At 56.0% G+C, this 19,121-nt stretch overlaps 6 protein-coding genes across 6 annotated transcripts; 4 read left to right on the top strand and 2 right to left on the bottom strand.

The window, feature by feature from the left end:
* The first annotated feature begins 439 nt into the window (after nt 1-439).
* Nucleotides 440-2,749, top strand: B0I36DRAFT_5618 (uncharacterized protein). The gene has a single exon (XM_046163028.1). It carries the CDS (start codon nt 598-600, stop codon nt 2,371-2,373), a length of 1,776 nt encoding a protein of 591 aa, XP_046018154.1. The 5' UTR covers nt 440-597; the 3' UTR covers nt 2,374-2,749.
* Nucleotides 2,750-9,182: 6,433 nt separating this feature from the next.
* Nucleotides 9,183-11,565, top strand: B0I36DRAFT_235183 (serine/threonine-protein kinase MAK; the record flags this gene model as incomplete). The annotated part of the gene is made up of 2 exons (XM_046149379.1): nt 9,183-9,341; nt 9,403-11,565. The coding sequence occupies 2 exons, from the start codon at nt 9,183-9,185 to the stop codon at nt 11,563-11,565; spliced, it is 2,322 nt and encodes a 773-aa protein (XP_046018153.1).
* A 94-nt stretch (nt 11,566-11,659) lies between these two features.
* B0I36DRAFT_5593 (uncharacterized protein) lies at nt 11,660-12,542 on the bottom strand. Its single transcript, XM_046163026.1, has one exon. The coding sequence runs from the start codon at nt 12,255-12,257 to the stop codon at nt 11,754-11,756; it is 504 nt and encodes a 167-aa protein (XP_046018152.1). The 5' UTR covers nt 12,258-12,542; the 3' UTR covers nt 11,660-11,753.
* Nucleotides 12,543-12,708: 166 nt separating this feature from the next.
* Nucleotides 12,709-13,476, top strand: B0I36DRAFT_5581 (uncharacterized protein). The gene has a single exon (XM_046163024.1). It carries the CDS (start codon nt 12,801-12,803, stop codon nt 13,293-13,295), a length of 495 nt encoding a protein of 164 aa, XP_046018151.1. The 5' UTR covers nt 12,709-12,800; the 3' UTR covers nt 13,296-13,476.
* A 112-nt stretch (nt 13,477-13,588) lies between these two features.
* On the top strand, nt 13,589-15,832 carry B0I36DRAFT_233185 (uncharacterized protein; the record flags this gene model as incomplete). The annotated part of the gene is given in 5 exon segments (XM_046149213.1): nt 13,589-13,797; nt 13,919-14,518; nt 14,589-14,840; nt 14,903-15,435; nt 15,447-15,832. 5 exon segments carry the CDS (start codon nt 13,589-13,591, stop codon nt 15,830-15,832), a joined length of 1,980 nt encoding a protein of 659 aa, XP_046018150.1.
* A 1,440-nt stretch (nt 15,833-17,272) lies between these two features.
* Nucleotides 17,273-17,989, bottom strand: B0I36DRAFT_343893 (uncharacterized protein; the record flags this gene model as incomplete). The annotated part of the gene is made up of 1 exon (XM_046156205.1): nt 17,273-17,989. The coding sequence occupies one exon, from the start codon at nt 17,987-17,989 to the stop codon at nt 17,273-17,275; it is 717 nt and encodes a 238-aa protein (XP_046018149.1).
* Between the last annotated feature and the right edge of the window lie 1,132 nt (nt 17,990-19,121).

The following is a 19,121-nucleotide window of genomic DNA, read 5'->3' as shown; positions in this document are numbered from 1 at the left end:
TGTGTCGACGCGAATGCCCAATTGACTCGCGATCTGCTGCTGTCCCTGGCAGCGCACGTTCCCAAGCCATCGCAGCCCAACCAACAGGGGTGTTGCTAGTCGATCCCAAGCTTGACACTCGTTGCCCGGCTCTTTTGTTGTGCCTCCACTCCTCGCCTGCAAATCTTTGGCAGGACCGTGCCTTTGGGCGAACATCAGGCTCGTCGGCGACCACCGAAATGTCGCGTGCCGCCCCTTTATCTCTCGTGGCCCGCCTCGTGAACCCGTGTAACCACTGCATCCGCCGTTATAAGTCGAGCCTCTCTGCTCTTGTCATCTTTTTTATCGTCGCTGCCTCGCCTCCTCGTGTCGCTTGTTGTGTGACTGTCACTCTCTAGCCTCGAAGCCGCTCGTCCACAAAGATGGCAGTTCCATCACAGAACACCTCCCGCCCGTCGGCGCTCTCGGAAGCCCCCCGGAAACCCGTCGACTTGCACCTGACCGACAATCAGGGTCATGTTAACGGCTGCAGAGACCAGCAGCCCGTCCGGAGCTCGGGCAGTGCCAATGTCCAGGTAGATGAGATGACTGACTCCGCAGTCTTCTTCTCAAGCGACTATGAGCTCTCGCCGGGAACCACACCTCCTCCCGAGCAGGTCTCGTCTGGCTTATCAAACACACTGCTGCTGGAAATCCGCAAAACCATCAGAGCAGAGGGTGGGTCGTCAGTCTCACCACTACAGTTTGCACACATCTAACTCACGGCCATGGCTAGTTGCGGAGGCGATTCGCATGCAACGCTCCTCGGTAGATCTGGACTCGCCCAGCTTCCACGACATTTCGCCGTCCGAATCAGAAGTTGTTTCTCCCACCAAATCAACCAAGCCTAGTGTTCGCTTCAGTGATCGTGGCCAAACCAAAGGCATCATGAAACGTCAGGCCGGGCAGAGACGAGCCGGATCCATATCCGAGTCAACGAGCCATGGCGTCTTGTTTGACAACAACGGCCGGCCCACGGCCTTGTGTGGCCATCTATTTGAGGCTCTGGCGAAACATCTGGCGGCAGAGCTCGCGCCCAAGGGCGGCCTCGTGATGACGCCCGCCAAGATGGCAACGTTTTTTGAGCGTTACTCGACTAGTGCAGATCCATATCCCAAGGCGACAACGTCCTTTCGAACAGAGGGCACCCAGGGATATCCCGAGATCGAGAAACTCTACGATGCCCTTGGCTGCGAGTACCATCTAGTGCGAGACTCGGCACTGCCCAAGTCCAAGCCAAGACTGCCGGCACTCACGCCTGCAGGTTTTAGCAGGTACATGACTATCAGTCTTCTGGCTTACCCCGAGCAAGAGTTCAGGCGTCTCCAGAAGGCAACTTTCGAGATCCCGATTCTCAGCAGCCCTTCGGGCCTGTCGGACGAGGGCTTGCAGTTACCAAACGAGCTCATTCGCAGCCTCTTCCCAGCCAAGCATGATAACGAAACCAGGGACTTGTTCGACTCGGCCATGGCTGAATTCTTGAAAAGCCCACGGAAGGCCTCCACATCAGCGACTGAGATCCCACCGAAAAGATCGTCGATTACCTCCTTTGATCCCCGCCGTTATGTGCCGGAGCATCGACAGGGGACCGGTGAATTGGACAAGAATGGCGTGTCCCAAGCACCACGACACAGCGTTTCCTTTAACGGCACTGTGTCCGACGACAAGTACAAGAGGTCGTCCATCTCTGGCGATTCCAGCGTAGTAGAACAGCTAGTGCCCAAGGCTGGCGCATCCCGGAGTGCCCCGGCGACGCCTTTCCCAGCCTCCATGCCCAGTCGCGACTATCTGCCAGCCAAACCGATCGCGAGCAAAGACGGCGTCCAAGCCACGCCCAACACGAAACACCTTGCTGTCCCGCCACCTCCCACGGGCTTGGGTCTCATGTCGTTCCCGGCCCTGGATCCGGGCAGCACTACATCATCTCCAGCTGTGTCGCGCCACAATTCACCCGACATTCTGCGACATGGCATGGCTGCTGCTGGTCCGCCGCCGCCGCCAGCAGCTTCGCCTCTTAAATCGGCCATGACTGCACAAAGCCAGTCGCCTCAGAGGAACGAGACCCGCGAGGCGGCCTCTGCGGCGGCAGAGGTCCAGCGCCACAGGGACAGTCTCGTGACGTCGCCTAGTCACGACAGAGGCCCGACCTGGGAGGAGGTGCTTGGCGGAAAGTCTGGCGGTGCCGCACCTTCGCGGTCTCATTCTCAAAGATCGCACGGGGCCTCGTCGTCCAAGTCATCCACGACAACTGCGTCAGCGACCTCAGGATCCAGTGGAGCGGGGAGCAGGACGGACACGTCGTCCCGCCATGGAAAGAGGAGGGATAGTGTCATGGAAAAGCGGAGGGATAGATGAAAGAAAACCTGGAATGGGCTGTCCAGTTGCGCAGACGATTTTTTTTGGTTGTAGTCCATGTTTGTGCGATGCAACTCCCAGCGCGGCGTAAGGGTTTTTTTTATTATGGCATTGCGCAAGCATATACCGGCGGACATAGACGAATTGTAGTATATCCATTGTAGACCATAGATAGAGAGCGAATGCGTTGTATTTTATTTTTATTTTTTGCTATTTTCGCGCTGTGCCCGGGCAAGGAGGATCGAAAAATTATTACATGTTATTGCCGTAACACTCCCCATTCACCAAGGTTAATTCTGGCCAACTGAACCCATCAGCACTGCCAGGCAATTCCTCTAGATCATACAGCCAATGCGGAACTGTCCCACATATGGAGATAAAAAATGGGACAAAACGCGCGAACAATCAAGTCAGTGTATTGGGGTTGCCAGGATTGGCGAAATCCATGCACTATGTGGATTGTACTTGAATGCAGTGTCGTGTCTGGAACAGACGAAGCGAAGCCATGATTTAGCGATAGGTTCGGCCGCGCTTTCCATTCACTTCCCTCTCTGCCCAAAATCGGAAGTCCTGGGTGCATCGTTTGTGCCGTCAATCCATAATCACACTCGCGTAGACAATTAAGTATTGGGACTTCTTTTTTCTTTTCGTTAATCCCGGAGACCATGTAGTGTCTGGCCAGTCTTGTTCTTTTTCTTTTGATTCCTTTCCCTCCCTTCTTCACGATGGGCTTTACATGAAACCAACGGTCTTGTTGTTTAATAGTTCCGAACATCTTGAATTTACTGCAAAAGCACTTTATGAAACGGTCGAGATCTATGCCTGTGGGAGAATGAAACAGAAACGAAAGTGATTCGCCAGGGCGGACATGTTACAGAGCACAGAGCTTCCTTGGGAGGTGAGCGATCCGGCATCACAGACATCGTAGAGACACACACAGAGAGAGAGAGAGAGAGACATACAAAGTGCGTTTCTCCTGGACACACTTTGATTCCGCCTCTGTTATTTCGTACACGGTTCAGGAGGATGTCATTGCTTCCCCCTTTCTTTTCGGCAAGCCGAGTTGTCGGTTCCGGTCCTCTTCTGAGACGCCTTCCGACAAGCTTTACAACGACACCAGGTCGTTGCCAAGCCAGACGGCCAACACAGCCAGCTGGCCAGCCCCTGCTTCGGTCCGCAGATCGAGAAGAAGAAGCGGGAGAAGTTAGCATCGAAGCTTCCTCTTCCCGAGTATTCGAGGTGGATCCGTAGCGTTGCACGCAATGCACTCTATGCGAAACGATGGCGCCAGCGGATAGCTGGCAGGGTGGCAGGGAGGGCACTTATGCGGATGTAGAGACACTCATGGGGCTCAATAATTGTAAAAGAGAAAACCTGTCCAGTTGGACGCGGGAGGATCAGGAGCATAAATCAGGGCTGTTTAGCCCTGACAAGCTTTGAGACCAATGTATGCTTGGGTGGTTATTATTATGGACGGTTCGCACGTTAGCGCATTGGGGGGATCGTCCGAGCACGGGCTATCAAGTATTACCATCGGCGGCGGGGAAGACCCCTCTGCTCTCTTATGCTGCTGCCGCTTGGATGATAGAGGGAGGGCTAGCGAGCGGCGGCGGCAAGGGCATTGCGTGACTGGATGACAGGTCACGAAGGCTCTATGAATCGCAAGCGGTTAATGATATTGCCCGTGGTCAGAGGGGCTCCTACGATATCAAAAGCGCATTGCTTCCCGCCCCCGGCCTATTGGATGAACGCAGGCAGGGTCTTGTTGAGTGGGAGTGAGTTGTGGTCCGTATGTGGTATGCCTTCTTCTCCCATTGCATTTGGCTGCTGATCTGCCCCACGAGCCGTCGAGCTCTTTGCGTGTTTCAGAAGCGGTTTCCGCGTGGCCTGTCCCCTGGTGATAGCTGTGTCACTGGGCTGGAACGACGGGGCCGCCGCGATGGGGCCGCCGCGGACATTCCGGCCCCCAGCAACGCCGACGCGCTGAAGTGCTGTCATGTCATGTTGACGAAGGATTGATATACCGGCATGTGTCAAGATGCGCTGCGCCGGACCCCCGGTGGAGGGGATGCGCGCGTTGGGGGGTGCTCTTTGTTGGTCGACATTTTTGTCTCTGTACCTTGAGGAAGTATGCAACAGTAAACGGACCAGCTCCGTGGGGGCCGGCTGCGACGTGTCCAGGCTTACTCAACGAACCGCTGGGAGGCCGCCGTCCGTCGAGCAGATAGCGACTGGACAGAGGGCTTGCGGCCGCCAGGGTGGGACGCGACGCGTCCGGCCGGACTTGTCAAATGGGTCGAGTCGGCCGCAGAATGGCCCTTGTCGTTTCGTGTGTCGTCCAAACATGGATGTGCATGATGCCGGCAGGTCGAGAGGGTGGTAATGGATGTGGTGGGTGGGTGGCGACTGCCCGCTCCTTCGTTTGCAGCACTGAGAAGAGTAAGCTCCAGCTGCCACCACTGACTGTCTGTGTTGGGGGCATCAACGAATGAATGACTGCGCGCCAATTGTCTGGTCGACCCTCCGTACTCTGTATGCCTCCTCAGGTAGTGGCTACTACTGTGCCTTTGCGGCCAGGGGTTCGAGGTGACCAAAGATGTGTCGGCGAATCATGGCGCCACAGCTGTCGCCGGTTGGACCCTGACCGGGCATCCTCCTCCATTCCACCGTGACCGGTCGCATCCTCGCCATCAGTCTCCTTTGGGATCCCACCGGTGCCAGACCTGCCGGAGCACACGCCCGCATCGGGACCTTGATCCAACGCTGCCGTCTACGGAGTACTTGCCCTCCAGCTCGAGGCAACGCGACGCAACCACAACGGGCTGCAGAGTCAGCGGCGAAACCACCGGCCGGTGACCTCACCATACCTCACCACGTCACTCTGGCAAAAGCAACTGCCGCAATCATCCCTTGACTGGAAAACCAAGCAGCACCGCCGGCGGCGGGAGCGGTGGCAACAGAGCAGCGCAAACGCATCTTTTTTTTGTTGGTGCTCTGGGCACACACGCCGCCAGGATGACACGCCCTGGACCGACGAGCCACAAGATGCGCAAGGATGCCTGCCAGGTCTCCAGCTTCCTTCACGCTTCTTCATGGCTTCCTCGAGTGGACATGCCACGCCCACCGCTTCTTCCCGGGCTGGCGGATCAAACCCTGCCGACTTCTTAACAATATCGATGACCGCCAGGTCCGGTCCCTCCAAAGCATGCACAGACACGCTGGCAATGTGGGCGCCCCTTCACCGTCACTTGTCAACTTGGCCTCGTTTGCCATCCTGGCCCGCCCGAGCCATCCTTTCGAGTCTGGCGGTTGAGCTGGTCCACAGCCTCCACGTGCGTAGCCTCAGCAACATGCTTGGTGACCACTGGAAACTCGGTTGCGATTGTCAGCTGGCCAAAGTGGCAGTCTTGGCCTCAGTGTCTTGCCCTGTCTCCAAACCGGTTGACAAAATTACAAGCTTGTGTCTGATAATTCCGACCCCTTGAATTCTGCAAACAGGAAAAAGGCGGGTCTGATCTCCCAGCCACCACGTTTTCAAAAGCCGGCTTGCGGTGGTGCACTCTGTGGCGGGCGGGTCGTCTAGCTAACAGCTCCAGGATTGAGTTCTGCGGCTGCTCCCGTGCATTCCGATGGCTCACAAGGTTCGACAGTTAGGCCACTAGCCAAGGTAAGTTCTGCGCTCGGCGATGGAATGGGAGTAGATCACTTCGGGGGTTTCACAGCACGCTCTCGTTCATTCACAGCCTGTTCCCACTTGGAGAGCTCAAACATGCAGCACCCAAGTAGTCGGACTGTGGGCGTAATAAGCTCACCTTCCGTCCTGCACGCATGCACAAACGAAACACCGCACAATGCAGCCGTTGGAGGGCACAATCTGATACGCTCTGCGCCTTGCAGCACAGAGACTTCAGTGGCGTCGCGGCAAGTGTGAACCTCGTCCTGAGGCAAGACATCGTGCTGGCTGCTTCAGCTTGTCCTTGCAATGCCATGCTGCTCGTTCGACACCCACAAACTCGCCCACGCATAAATTCCTTACATACAGAGTCTAGTGTGAGGGCAAGCACTCGCGATGCATGGCAATTATCCAGCGGGGCCATGCCCACAACCTCAAGGCGGATCGTCTTCTCGAAGTTCCAGAGCAACAATGTTGGCATCAGACAAGGAACCACCCTCTACAGAGTGCACACTGGCTGGCCGGTAAATGTCTGAACGGCAGGCTCGCACAGGATCTCAGCTCAACCTGAGCAACAAGGAGGTGCACGAGGAGGAGTGTTTGCTCAAATCGACAATGTGGCTGTCATATTCGTGATGGCAAACCGAGAGAGTGATGCTTTCGTGCCAGGGGGCCTCGCCGGCCCAGGGGGGAGGCACCGATCGGCCACAACGCCATGTCTGCGAGTGACTTCCTCCTCGTTACGCCATCACGGTGACACTTCCCGCTGGACGAAGGAGGAGACATGGTCCAAACTCCGCCGGCTCGCTGCCGCGGACAATGGCCCCACGGTCATGGATACCAGGACAGTAGGTTGTGATCAGTCCCGATAGCTCGGCGCCCGATCACCAGGGGGGTAAGGAGACGGTCTGGCGAAGCGGACTACTTGCTGTCAATGCGCAACTGATCAGGAGCCTCTCTGTCAGTCATGGCTGCATTGTCGAACCTCGGCGCAGTTTAGACAGGTATGTGCAAAGATGCTGTGCGGATGAGCGCCTGTAGTGTCTTGCAAGGGGCACAACCGGAGAGACCTGGGAGCGGCCTCGGATCGCCGGGCAAAGACATGTGGGAGCGTTGCGCCAGGAACAGGCAAGTGGGCTTCCCCTTTCCGTCGTGTCTGAGACAGGAACAGGCACATTGTCGTGCCGTACCTCGCATTGTCCCGCCACCCGCAGAGCATGTCAAGCTTGGGGCTAGGCCGGTTCATCTTGCTATCCCAACTCAACGCCAGCACCCCGGCACCCACCCATCAATCGAATGTTCCTTGACATGGGGTTGGCCGCTCAAAGACAAAGGAGGTACAGGGTCCTCCGTTGTGCCCGTGCCATGGCGGGCAATCCGCGGGCCGGCTCATTGTCGCCCACTACCAGCCAGGATGCGCAGCCAGCACCCTTCAAGACCTTTCCGGTCGCGCACTGTCAGGTGGGACACCAGCAGACGCGAAGAAATGAGAGCAAGGCCTGGGATAGCAAACCGCGAGATTGGGTGCCCCTCCAGTAACCCTTGCCGCCGTGACGGGCTGCAGGGCCCTACTGATCATCTGCTCCAAGTCGTCGAGCCTAGCCTAGGGTCACAGAGTTGTGCACGACTCGAGGCCCCCGTGAATGCCAGCTTGGGCCACTTCCCAGGCCGGCCTTGGGCTATGGCTCGTGGGCCTTGCCTCTTGCCTGCCTGATCGACGGCTCGAGAGGTGGCGGGCTGCCCGCGGGAAATGCCTGTGGACTTCTTTTGTGAGGGGCAGGCCCCTTTCTCAAGGCCACGCTTGATCAAGCCTGGACAGGAACAGCTCACGTCCCGACCAAACCAGTTTGGCTCCTGGGCCACTGGCTACTTGTGAATCAGGGGACCAATGTCACTCTACAGTGTACTTTACGCTGGTGTTGTGCAACCCTTCGGCGGCTGGGTACGTCTCTCCAAGTACCTGCTGCAGGTACTGGAGTTTGGAGGGCTGGCCGCACCCGCTCAAGTGCCTGTCAGGCCCGCCACCCCAAGCCTTGTGTGCCTTGTGCCCTGGGCGAGCCGAGAGGCGGTGTTATCCCAGTGGCGCCCATCTCTCGTGGCCCCCTTCCAGCCTCCCTTGAGCATATTCCTTACGTTGCCTCGTCCTCATCATAACATCGACATAATTCCACCCCCCATAGATTCCCCAGGCCTCTCTCCCACCAGTCCAGTCGCTGCAAATGACCGAGTCCATCTTCGAGTCCAGGGACTGACTGGAGGTTTGCGACGCAGGCCTTGCGACGGACACAATCAGCTGTACCCAGCAAATGGTTGGGGGCCGCGACGACGTGGTCAGTCACGACGCATAACTCCTGGCCGTGCTCAACCACCTATCGATCAACATTGCCATCATCGTCTGTTACCATAGTACCCTCTCGTCGCACCACGGATACTGCCCCGGCGTGCCGGTGCATGTCACGCTCGAGTGCCCAGGGCCCTGGCGCGTTTTGCACAAGTCCCCAATCCAGTCACTCTTTTCGAGACCAGCAAATTTATGCGCTAGCAAGGAGTCTGAGATTACCACAAGCTCAGACTCTGAGCTCTCCCCAATCTCACTCCCTCCTGGGCACCACTCGCTGGACCCGCACACCCCCCAGCTCGCCCGGCCTCTTTCCTCTCCCAAACCCCCTTGCCGGCGACAGGTCGAGCTACCTCTTTACCCCTTGAATCACATTGCCTGCCAGTCCATCGTCCTCTTCCTACCCGTCCCGCAGCTTGCTCGTCCTGTTTGATCGTTTGTTCACCATCCCATTCGGAGCCTCGTTCTTTCTCACGTCTAGCAATCAGCTCTACAGTCCTAGCTGCTCTAGACCCGAGTTTGTTGTGCGTCGGTCAAGACCTCAAACCCACGACTGCTCACCAACCACGCTACAGCCGAATCCGTCATTTGCAGGCCCGCCATCATATCTTCAAGCCGCCACCAGCCTACTCACTCTGCATATTGGCACCACTTGGCCAGCTCGCATGGCTACACAATAGAGGACTTCTCACCACCATCGTCTCCATCTCAAATCTTTACGGTCCGCTTCCTGGACACCGGGACCAACCTGGACACGGCACTTGTCTTGACGACGCGTCTTGTCCGCCCGAGTTCAAGATGACCGTCACAAATGACCTGATCCATCGCGGATCATCTAACATGGCGCTCGAAGACAGATTCGAGGTCCTCAAGGAGATTGGCGATGGCAGCTTTGGCAGTGTCGTGCTGGCTCGCACGAGAACTGCTGGTGCCAGTGTCGCTCGTCGTGGCACAGTGGTAAGTCGTCCGCTCTCAAAGCGGGAAGCATGTCTAGCATTATCCTTACACCTTTCCACAGATCGCCATCAAAACAATGAAGAAGACATACGAGTCATTCGGCCCGTGTCTGGAGCTTCGCGAGGTTGTGTTTCTTAGGACTCTTCCACCGCACAGCCACTTGGTCCCTGCTTTGGACATCTTCCTCGATCCATTCAGCAAGAAGCTCCACATTGCCATGGAGTACATGGAAGGCAACCTTTACCAGCTCATGAAGGCCCGCGACCACAAATGCCTTGATAACAGCAGCGTCAAGAGCATTCTCTTCCAGATCATGCAAGGTCTCGAGCACATCCACGCTCACCACTTCTTTCACCGCGACATCAAGCCAGAGAACATTCTTGTCACCACCTCTGGGCACATGGATTCTGCCAATTCTTTCCGGCGGTACTCAGCACTAATGACACCACCGTCCACGCCGCCCACGTACACAGTCAAGATTGCCGATTTCGGCCTCGCTCGCGAAACCCACTCGAAGTTGCCTTACACTACCTACGTTTCGACAAGATGGTATCGTGCCCCCGAAGTGCTGCTCAGAGCGGGCGAGTACTCAGCCCCTGTGGATATCTGGGCCGTCGGTGCCATGGCTGTCGAGATTGCGACACTGAAGCCTCTTTTCCCTGGCGGCAACGAGGTCGACCAGGTTTGGCGTGTATGTGAGATCATGGGCAGCCCCGGCACTTGGTACAATAAGCAAGGTGGTCGTGTAGGAGGCGGCGACTGGAAGGAAGGAACCCGTCTCGCTGGCAAATTGGGCTTCTCATTTCCCAAGATGGCTCCTCATGCCATGGACACTATCCTTCAGGCTCCCCAGTGGCCTGCGTCTCTGAGCCACTTCGTGACTTGGTGTTTGATGTGGGACCCTAAGAGCCGTCCGACATCGACGCAGGCTATGGCACACGAATACTTTAGCGACGCCGTGGATCCTATGCGTCCACGCTCCTCCGCATCACGGATTCTTGGCCGCAAGCAGTCCGATCTCGGCCGCAAAGAGAGCACGACCACACCGCCGACCTCTGGTAAGCCATCATGGTTCAGAAAGTCTCTCATCGGTCGTTCGGAGACGACAGAAATCACGTCCGCGCCCGCCGCCGTCAAGGAGTCGCCAACAGCTGCCCGTCCCGCTCCTCTTGCGCACGCAAACAGCGTACAAGAGGTGTCGAATTCCAAGGTTCGCCCGGCGCCCAGCAAGCGCAGCACCTGGAACAACGGCCCATCAAATGGTGCCCCAATCCACATCTTGCCAACAATCCGGCCAATCTCTCCTCTATCGGATGCGGTCACTGCACAGGGTTCGAACAACAGAACCCAAGCTGCTATGGATGCTGCTATCCAGGCTGCCGAGGAGAAGTCCAAGAAGATTGGCAGACAGCTCTCGGTCAACTCGAGCAACAACAACTACGCTGACATTCACCGGCAGCAAGCAGAGCGCGCGCTCAACGGCCAGACTGGCCTTGTGTCACCACCTAGTGCCCACAAGGAGAGTTTTTTCTCGCACCTTCGCAAGCGTGCGCGCCGTTTCTCCGGAAGACACCAAACACCCGTGTCTCCCAAATACGACGACTTTGAGCCGCAGGCGGGCTGCGGACCATGGGCCAGCAACCGGTCCTCCATGGTTGTCGACTCGCACGGCTCAACTACCAAGGTGGACAACTACGATTCGCTTGACAAGGCCGTCCAGGGCGCCGAGCAGGCGCCCGCACCGCCGGCTCACTTGGTCACGCCAACCAGCAATCTCAAGCGCCACCACTCACTGCCTCAGCATCAGCCTCGCTCAGTCGACAACCTGATTGGGGCAGCTCGCACAGCTGGACCCGTCTCGAGCCGAACGAGGCGCGCCCAAGGCGGCCACGGCGTTCCGGGTGATGCTTTGGACGAGGAGGACGAGCTCCTCGACGAAGTCCTGAACTCCACTCACCGCGCCATGAAGAAGCTGGACAACGCCCGCCCTCTCAGGCAATCGCAGAGCAACGTGGTTCTGTCCAACCCCTACCCAACACCTTCGCCATCTGCCAGTAACAATGTCATGCTTTTCGGCGATGGCAAGGAGGCTGTCACACCCAAGCCTCTGAATCTTCACAAGAAGCAATCTGTGGAGAACAAGTGGCCTACACCTCCCTATGAGGAGAGCGAGTGGGCTGCGTCTGCCTCTGCGAGCATCTGGGCTGCAGGCAACCGCTTCTGAGAAACCCCTCCAGTTAGAGTTCTGCTCGGAAATGGCGTCATCCTTTTGGAAACACGACTTGCTGCATCATTCGTCATTGCGTGGCGTTCCGGATTTTCTTTTAGGGAGCCCTCCAGGAGTTTTATATGGCGTCTTCACTTCTACTTTTTTCTTTCTTGTTCGCCAGTCGCCTTGGGCCCTTGAATCATCTATCGGTACTTATTAGCACTACTCGGCAACCTGGCGGAGCCAGCCCACGTCCTCGGCAAGCTCCGACACGGGGAAAATTCGATTCTTCCAGCGACGAACTCTGCAGCACTTGATATACGTTCAGCATCCTCAATACCCCCATGGGAGTTTGATCCACGGTCAACACCAAGCGCAACTGTTTGTTTGGCCTTTGCTTCAACTTGTTTCTTGACATATCTCATTCTGGCACAAATACCCCTACCATACCATATAGACTTCTTTTTTCCCCGCAGATATAGCAGTATTTTCTCAACATCTGGAGAAAGATGGAGAGGGGGCCAGCACAGGGTCGCCATCAGATTTACACACATTTTCAAACACATGAAAGAGACATAAACACGTATATAAAACCACACCCACACACAAACACGAAACTCCCCGATCTGGCTGGAAAAAGGGCGACAGTACGCACCACAGATAGCAAGATGAAGAAGGGGCCAAAAGGAAGAAGAGAAACTTTTCATTTGTCATAATACAGAAACAACTTCACCTCTCAAGCTTGGTATTCCCTGATGCGAACCGTGAATGGTCTGGGTATGAGGAGTTAGCCACCTTACCGCCTAGAATTCAGCAGCGAGACTCGCCGCAGCGATTAAATAGACATGGCAAGTAGACTTCTATGAGAGACTGGATTTGAGGCTGTGTCTCTGTACCACTAGCAATTGACTGATCGCGTACATGGCGTCCTGTGTGGAAGGCAAACGAGATTGCATGTGAAGTTTTATCAAGTGCTGGCCATGAGCTGTTTTTGAACCGCGCAGACAAACGAATCGCGGGCTTACATACCTTACATACTTTTACGTACACTTACTTACTCTCCCATGTTGGGGAGAGCAAAATGCCCCGACGTGCTTTCAAGGATGTCAATGCAGCAAACCCCCCCCCCCCCCCCCCCCCCCCCCCCCCCTTCCTACCCTTCGATCCCTGGCCCGACCTGCCTGTGCACAAACGGAAGGGTGAGCAGAGGCAACTCGAAGTGCATACGTCATCTCTGTGAAGCGCGTCATATGGGTGCTCCCGTCTGCCGCCCCCTTCTGCAGCGCAGCAGCGCGAATCTGTGTTTGTTTTCCTGGGTGCCTATTTGGGCCCTTGCTGCTGCTGCCAGGCAGCAGAATAAACTACACGAGAGAGAGCTGCGCCAGAGTGTCTCTGGCAGTTCCCCACAAAGCTTGGAGGCTTTTCCACGCTGGGTCGCACCTTTGCCGGTTAGGCTGACGCTAAAATTATCTCCTTGTCTTTGGATTCCAGGGGAAGGGGGAGACAAAAGGAAACCTTACATAGAAGGCTGCGTATCCCCTCGCATGGAGGATGAGGCAAAGCTGACCTTGAGTGACCCAGGGACTTATCAAATCATACACACAATCGCTCACGCCTGCAGTGGGTTTGACCTCGCGTCCAAACGTCAAGCGCTGCCCCGGCACGAAAAGCACTGGATACGTACATACCACATCCCAACTCCGCCCCACATCACAGGGCTGTGCCACCACCACCCGCTCGGCTGAGCAACTGCAACCACGTCTTAGGTACCGTCTCTGAGGGTCCCGTCTCACACGTTCTCCGAAGCTCGAAATCCTCCTGCTCAGAGGTGGCTCGCGGAAAAGACACCAGATTCATTCAGCAGCAAGCATTCCGCCGGGTTGCCCCAGATTGCACATAGACACTGTACCTGTCAGCCGCTGACGAGGGTCCAGGGTGAGGAGCCCATCTGTGGTTGGCCGTCTGTGAGGGGAAGCAACAGGAATCGTGTCCGAAGAGCTGGCCAGGTGCAGCACAGCACCGCCTGTCGCAATCGACAATGAGCATCAACCTGCCGCTGCGCTCGTCGAGCAGCTTCAGCTCGTCAAGGAACCAAGCATCCCGCAACTACTTCACCAACCACACGCAAGCTTCATCGTCATCGCTGGAGGCCATAAATGGACCTGTCCGCGAGGCTGTCCGGGATCTTATCGCCCCTCCAAACGATAGACTGATCGTCGGTGTCGACTTCGGGACCACGTTCTCCGGGTACGTCACTTTGGCCTCGCCGCTGCTGGCGGAGGACCTATCGTCCGAGCTTGGCTCTTGATGAGTCCAGTTCGACCATAAGTATTTGGCATCGTCGGTCTGAAGCTGACATTGTTGACAGAGTTGCCGCCGTGTACACAGCCACGCCTGACGATGTCGAAATCATAAAAACATGGCCTGGCGGCAACGGCATCACTTCTGACAAGGTGCCGACGGAGTTGTCGTACACCACGCCTGTCAATTCATTACCTGGCGCCGAGCCGACTGTGAAATGGGGCTTCCAGTTCAAGCCTGAAGAATCACGCCTAAGATGTATCAAGCTGTTCCTCGACAGGTCTCAGAAACTACCTTTCTATGTCAGCCCACAGGATACAGCAACCGAGTTGCAGAAATACAACAAGAACGTCGTCGATGCGGTCAGTGATTATCTCACGCAGGTCTACAAACACACCATCGACACTCTGACTCGTAGATACGGCGAGTCATTCATGGCATCGACAAAGGTCGACTTTGTGCTCACGTGCCCCGCCGTATGGTCTGACACGGCCAAGAACACGACGCTCGTGGCTGCAGAGCGGGCTGGGATGGGCAAGCAGGCGGACATCCAGATGATCAGCGAGCCTGAAGCAGCCGCTGTGTATACTCTGAAAGCAATTCAGCCTAACCACCTCAAGATCAATGACAACTTCATTGTGTGCGACGCTGGAGGTGGAACTGTCGAGTATGTTTGATAACCCCACGACAGTTCACAGTGCCCTAGAGGTTTTGGAAGAAGCTGACGCGCTATACAGCCTGATTGCATACAAAATCGTGTCTCTGAAGCCCCTGCGAGTAGAAGAGTCTGCTGTAGGCACGGGTGGCCTGTGCGGAAGTGCTTTTCTCAATTATCGTTTCGAGGAGCACGTCCGAAACCGGCTTGGAATCGCACGCTTCAACGAGATGAAGTTGAAGAAGGCCAAGACGTGGCAGATGGGGTTGAAGTACTTTGAAGAGTTTGTCAAGCGGAATTTCAACGAGGACGAACACCAAGAAATCAACGTGCCGTAAGTACCGAGGGATATCTTGTGGCTCCTTTCTGGTCTCTTAAAATGCTGACCAGCCGTAGTTTCCCCGGACTGCCTGATGACGAGGAGGCTGGACTCGACTCAGGGTTTCTCGTCTTAACGGCAGCACAAATCAAGGATATCTTTGAGCCAGTCGTAAAAGAGGTGTGCGACCTTGTGCAGGGCCAAGTGGATGGCTTGCGGCGGAAGGGTGGTATCGTCTCGGGCATCGTTCTTGTTGGTGGCTTTGGCCAGAGCGAGTACCTTTACAGACGGCTCAAGGCACACTTCACGAGTGCTGCTCCACCGCCATACACCGAGCGGCCAACGCATTCCAGCGCCACGGTATCGGAGAATGGGTCCATAGAAGTCATGCAGCCCTTGTATGCCTGGACGGCGGTTGTTCGTGGCGCAGTACTTCGCGGCGTGGAAGGCAACATGGTGGTGAGCAGGAAGTCGAGATACCACTACGGCACCTCGTACGCAACAGTGTATGACGAGGACCGACACAATGTTGGCGAGCGATACTGGAGCCCGCTGTGGGAAAGGTGGATGGTCAGTGACCGTATGCAGTGGCACATAGCCAAGGTGAGTCGTGAATAGCAGTCCTGCCTCCTCCGTTGGGGAGGCTGCCACGTTCCAATGCTGACTGGATCCAGGGCGAGGCGCTTTCACCACTGACGCCAATTGCGTTCCACTACACTCGCAACTTCCGGCCCGGGCAGTCGCTCGTAGTCACCGATGATCTGATCGGCTGCGATGCGGACGATCCCCCGGACGCGTATGGGAAAGACCTGATCCATGTCTGCACACTCACAACAGATCTGAGCGCGGTGCCGCGCAGTCTGTTTACAAGACTGACGACGACAAGAGGGGTCGAGTTCGACAACCTCGACTTTACTCTTGAGATGATTGTCGACAGCGCGGGACTAGGTTTTGAGCTCAAGGTAGATGGAGTAAGGTATGGCCGAGTAGAGGCCGATTTTCACTGACCACATTGATGCCTGGTTGTATGGCGAGAGGACGCTGGGTATCTCGATTCCGCAAATCATTTACTGTGGTGGCATGCTGGGATGGCGGCATATGAGGATCAAGAAAAGACACGGGCAGAGGGACATACATGGTGGACAGCATGCTCTTGAATAGACCGTGTGCATCGGGGAAGAAGCTCAGAGTCCCTTCACGGAGGTGCTAAATGATACATTTCAAACAGCAAGGCAGGCACGACCTGCACCTAGTTACTACCTTGGAACTTTCTACCCAGGTCTTCTGAGTTGATCCATGGATGGGCCACGAAAGCATGCACACAAGGAATGCCATGACAACCTGCAACCGGGAGGGGAACGCGGGTTCATGCTCGACGCTGCCGACCGCAACCCTCCACAGCGGCAAGACGGTGTGAGCTGGTCCGCAGTGGTGACTTTTCCACGTGCGTACAAAAGGCAAAGCAGGCAAACTGCACTTTCCGCAACGAACCACTGCTGGTTCGCCTGGGCCGCAAGGGTCTTTCCAGCACGCACCACCACCACCACCACCACCACAGGGCGCGCCCTCGAGCTAGGCATCACTGGCCCCTACCTACCACCAAGGGCGATGCAGGCACCGCACACATCACACACTCTGCGAGCCAACCACATGTGCCTGTCACAAATCAAATTCATCCCTCCAGGCTGGCTTGACGAAAGACGAACCATGGCACACCATGTCTGCCTTGTGCTGCTGCAGAAAGCCGGCCCATCAGCACAGCGGTGCTCTCGACGACCGCCTTGTCCCCAGTCCCTTCTCTACCAGCCCAACAGCCAACCTTCGTTTGCGAGTCTTTGCTTTGCCTCCCAACCACCGTGTCCTCTGAAGCACAGTCACCTCGGAAAACCCATTTCTAACCAGCACGGCCACGATGCAGATGTCAACATCGAAAGTTCGGCTTATTCATGACCTACGAGACGCAGTATAGTACCTCAACACAGCCAACGCAAACAGACATCTTGAGCACCGGATAGGCCTGCGCTTCTGCTCCGTGGCTTCACATAATCCAAGAGACCCGCTTCCGGCATTTCTGGCCGGCTAGAGCTCCAGCTGTGTCCAGCACGACCTCGAAACTCGGGTCCAGCTCTCATTTACTGTCGCTGCTCCAAGTACCACTTGTGCAAGCACTCAACAGCCTATCTGGCGTCATACAGCTGTTGTCTGAGCTCAGCCTGAAAATCAATAACAAATCACACAAAGAAAAGTCCAGAAAGCCCACAACATTGGCAGAATTATCATTTGTCGTATCTCCGTCTCAGGAAATTGAGGTTCGGCTTCCGACGTGGCCGCCACGATCTTTACCTCCCAAGTATGCCGTCAGTACGGAGCCAGAGGTCCCAACCTTGAGCAGCTGTGCGAACACGTACCTTGAACAAGTATTCTTCTTGCACCCCTCCTGTCTTTCCCTAGTACCCCCTTCTCCGCAAACGCGAACGGTCGCCATGGGAGTAGACGACGACGTCCTCGTCCTTCCAAACGTCGTTGGGGAACAATACTGGCATGGTCTGACCATCGTGGTCTGGGTTTGGGATGTGCGGCATGAAGTCGAGACTATCGTTGTAAGTCTTCAGCGACACAAGACCATGCTTGTACATGAATTGGTACAGCTGATAATCAGGTCGCAAGTCCGCCTCGGTCACTCCGCCTTTGACAAGGTGCTCCCAGACGTGTAAAAGCCTGGCATCGAAGGCTGCTCCTGCGTTGCCACTCATGGTAGAATTGAAGAATCGGTTGCTACAGAAGGGACAGCCACTCTGTTCGGGAAACCGGTTTCCGAGATGACTAATGGTGTGCGCCCACCATTGATCAAACTCATTACCACGAAACGTCTGAGTGCAATTCAGGAGCTGTGCGAACTCGCAGAATACATGGAGGTCACGCAGATCGTCCACCGCAGCATCCGGTTCCAGCTGCTCCTGTGGGTACTCTGATGGTATGGATGAGAGCTCCGTGTACACAGAGTACCGGGACGATTGGTAGTAGTGTGCCCCGGGATGGTCAAAGACACTTGCTCCGATGCTGCTACGACTACTGCGGCTGCTAGTTGTCGACGACGTCGATGGACGCCGACCAGCACCAGCACCCGAAGTCGAATGTCTGTGTCGGCTGCGATCTGAAGGCATGCTGAAGGGAGTGGTGAAATGCTGGGTCGGCAAGGCTCTCCAGGATTGCACAAGGAACTCGGGATGCAAGCTATGGCTTAGCGCCAGTAAGCGATCTTTGGTCTGAAGCGTCACGGTCAGGACAAAAGCGAAATCATCAATACCTTGTTTACTCCCGACCGATCGAGGGAGGCGTCAACAACAACGAGGTCAATGAAGTTGCCGAAGCAGAGGTGTGTGATAGTGGGAACAGGAGGTGTCGCTGATATTTACGCAGACGCATCAACGAGCTCGAGAGTACCAGATACGATCAAGGATGGTGTCAAAAGCCGCCACAGACGACCAAACAACGGAAGACTTTCACTCTACGAAGCTTCGGCCTTCGCCGCGCATGGTCGTTGTCGAATTACAGCCCTCGACGTGGCACACGAGGATAGAGCTCCGCAATCTCCCCCATGCAGCTGGGGCCGAAGGGTGCTGCACATGCCGGCGAGGAGGTCGGCCCGTCTGGGGTCATGTCTCACAGAACTGGATGAGGGGTCGACAAGCAGGACCATCGCTGTCCACGCGTCGACCTGAGAACGCGGTACACAGCCAAATCGGCTTTCTTGTCAGCTGCTTTTTCCGGATTGAATTAATCGTCCATGGCGATACTGGGCCATTGTACTCTGCGAATCTATCTTGCGCGAAGCATTGAACTGACCTTTATCACGAAGGCGACCGCTGCCTTAGCGACTGCACATCCTTGTTTGTCGCCAACACGACCCGGCACCCCAATGACGTTTCGAGATCACCATAATTGAGGGGCACAAGTTCGTCGCTGCTCACAGGCATTTATCCGGCAGCGGAAGAGCTCTCATAGGGTAGAAGTGACTCACGCCTGCAGCGATGGCAGGTTTCATAACCATGGGTGGCGTCGATGTTGGAAGTTTTCGGATACGCTACCCGACTGCATGGAGAGGCGCTTCTTTTCGGTCTGAAGTGTGGACATCAGGCTGCAAGCGTACCTGGGTCACGATCAAGCAAGTTTCGCTACCTTTGGGTAGCTCCGACTCGCTGATTTGACCGTTTGCCAAATTTATGGCATGCAGCGTAAGCGACGGTCTTTTTCTTTTGTGTCCAAGACTTGATTTCGTGATCTTCACATGGCACA

The sequence above is a fragment of the Microdochium trichocladiopsis genome (assembly GCF_020744255.1).
Source record: "Microdochium trichocladiopsis strain MPI-CAGE-CH-0230 chromosome Unknown B0I36scaffold_1, whole genome shotgun sequence".
Lineage (NCBI taxonomy): Eukaryota > Fungi > Ascomycota > Sordariomycetes > Xylariales > Microdochiaceae > Microdochium > Microdochium trichocladiopsis.
The sequence above is the reverse complement of the archived record's forward strand: the minus strand, read 5'-3'. Positions and strand labels throughout refer to the sequence as shown.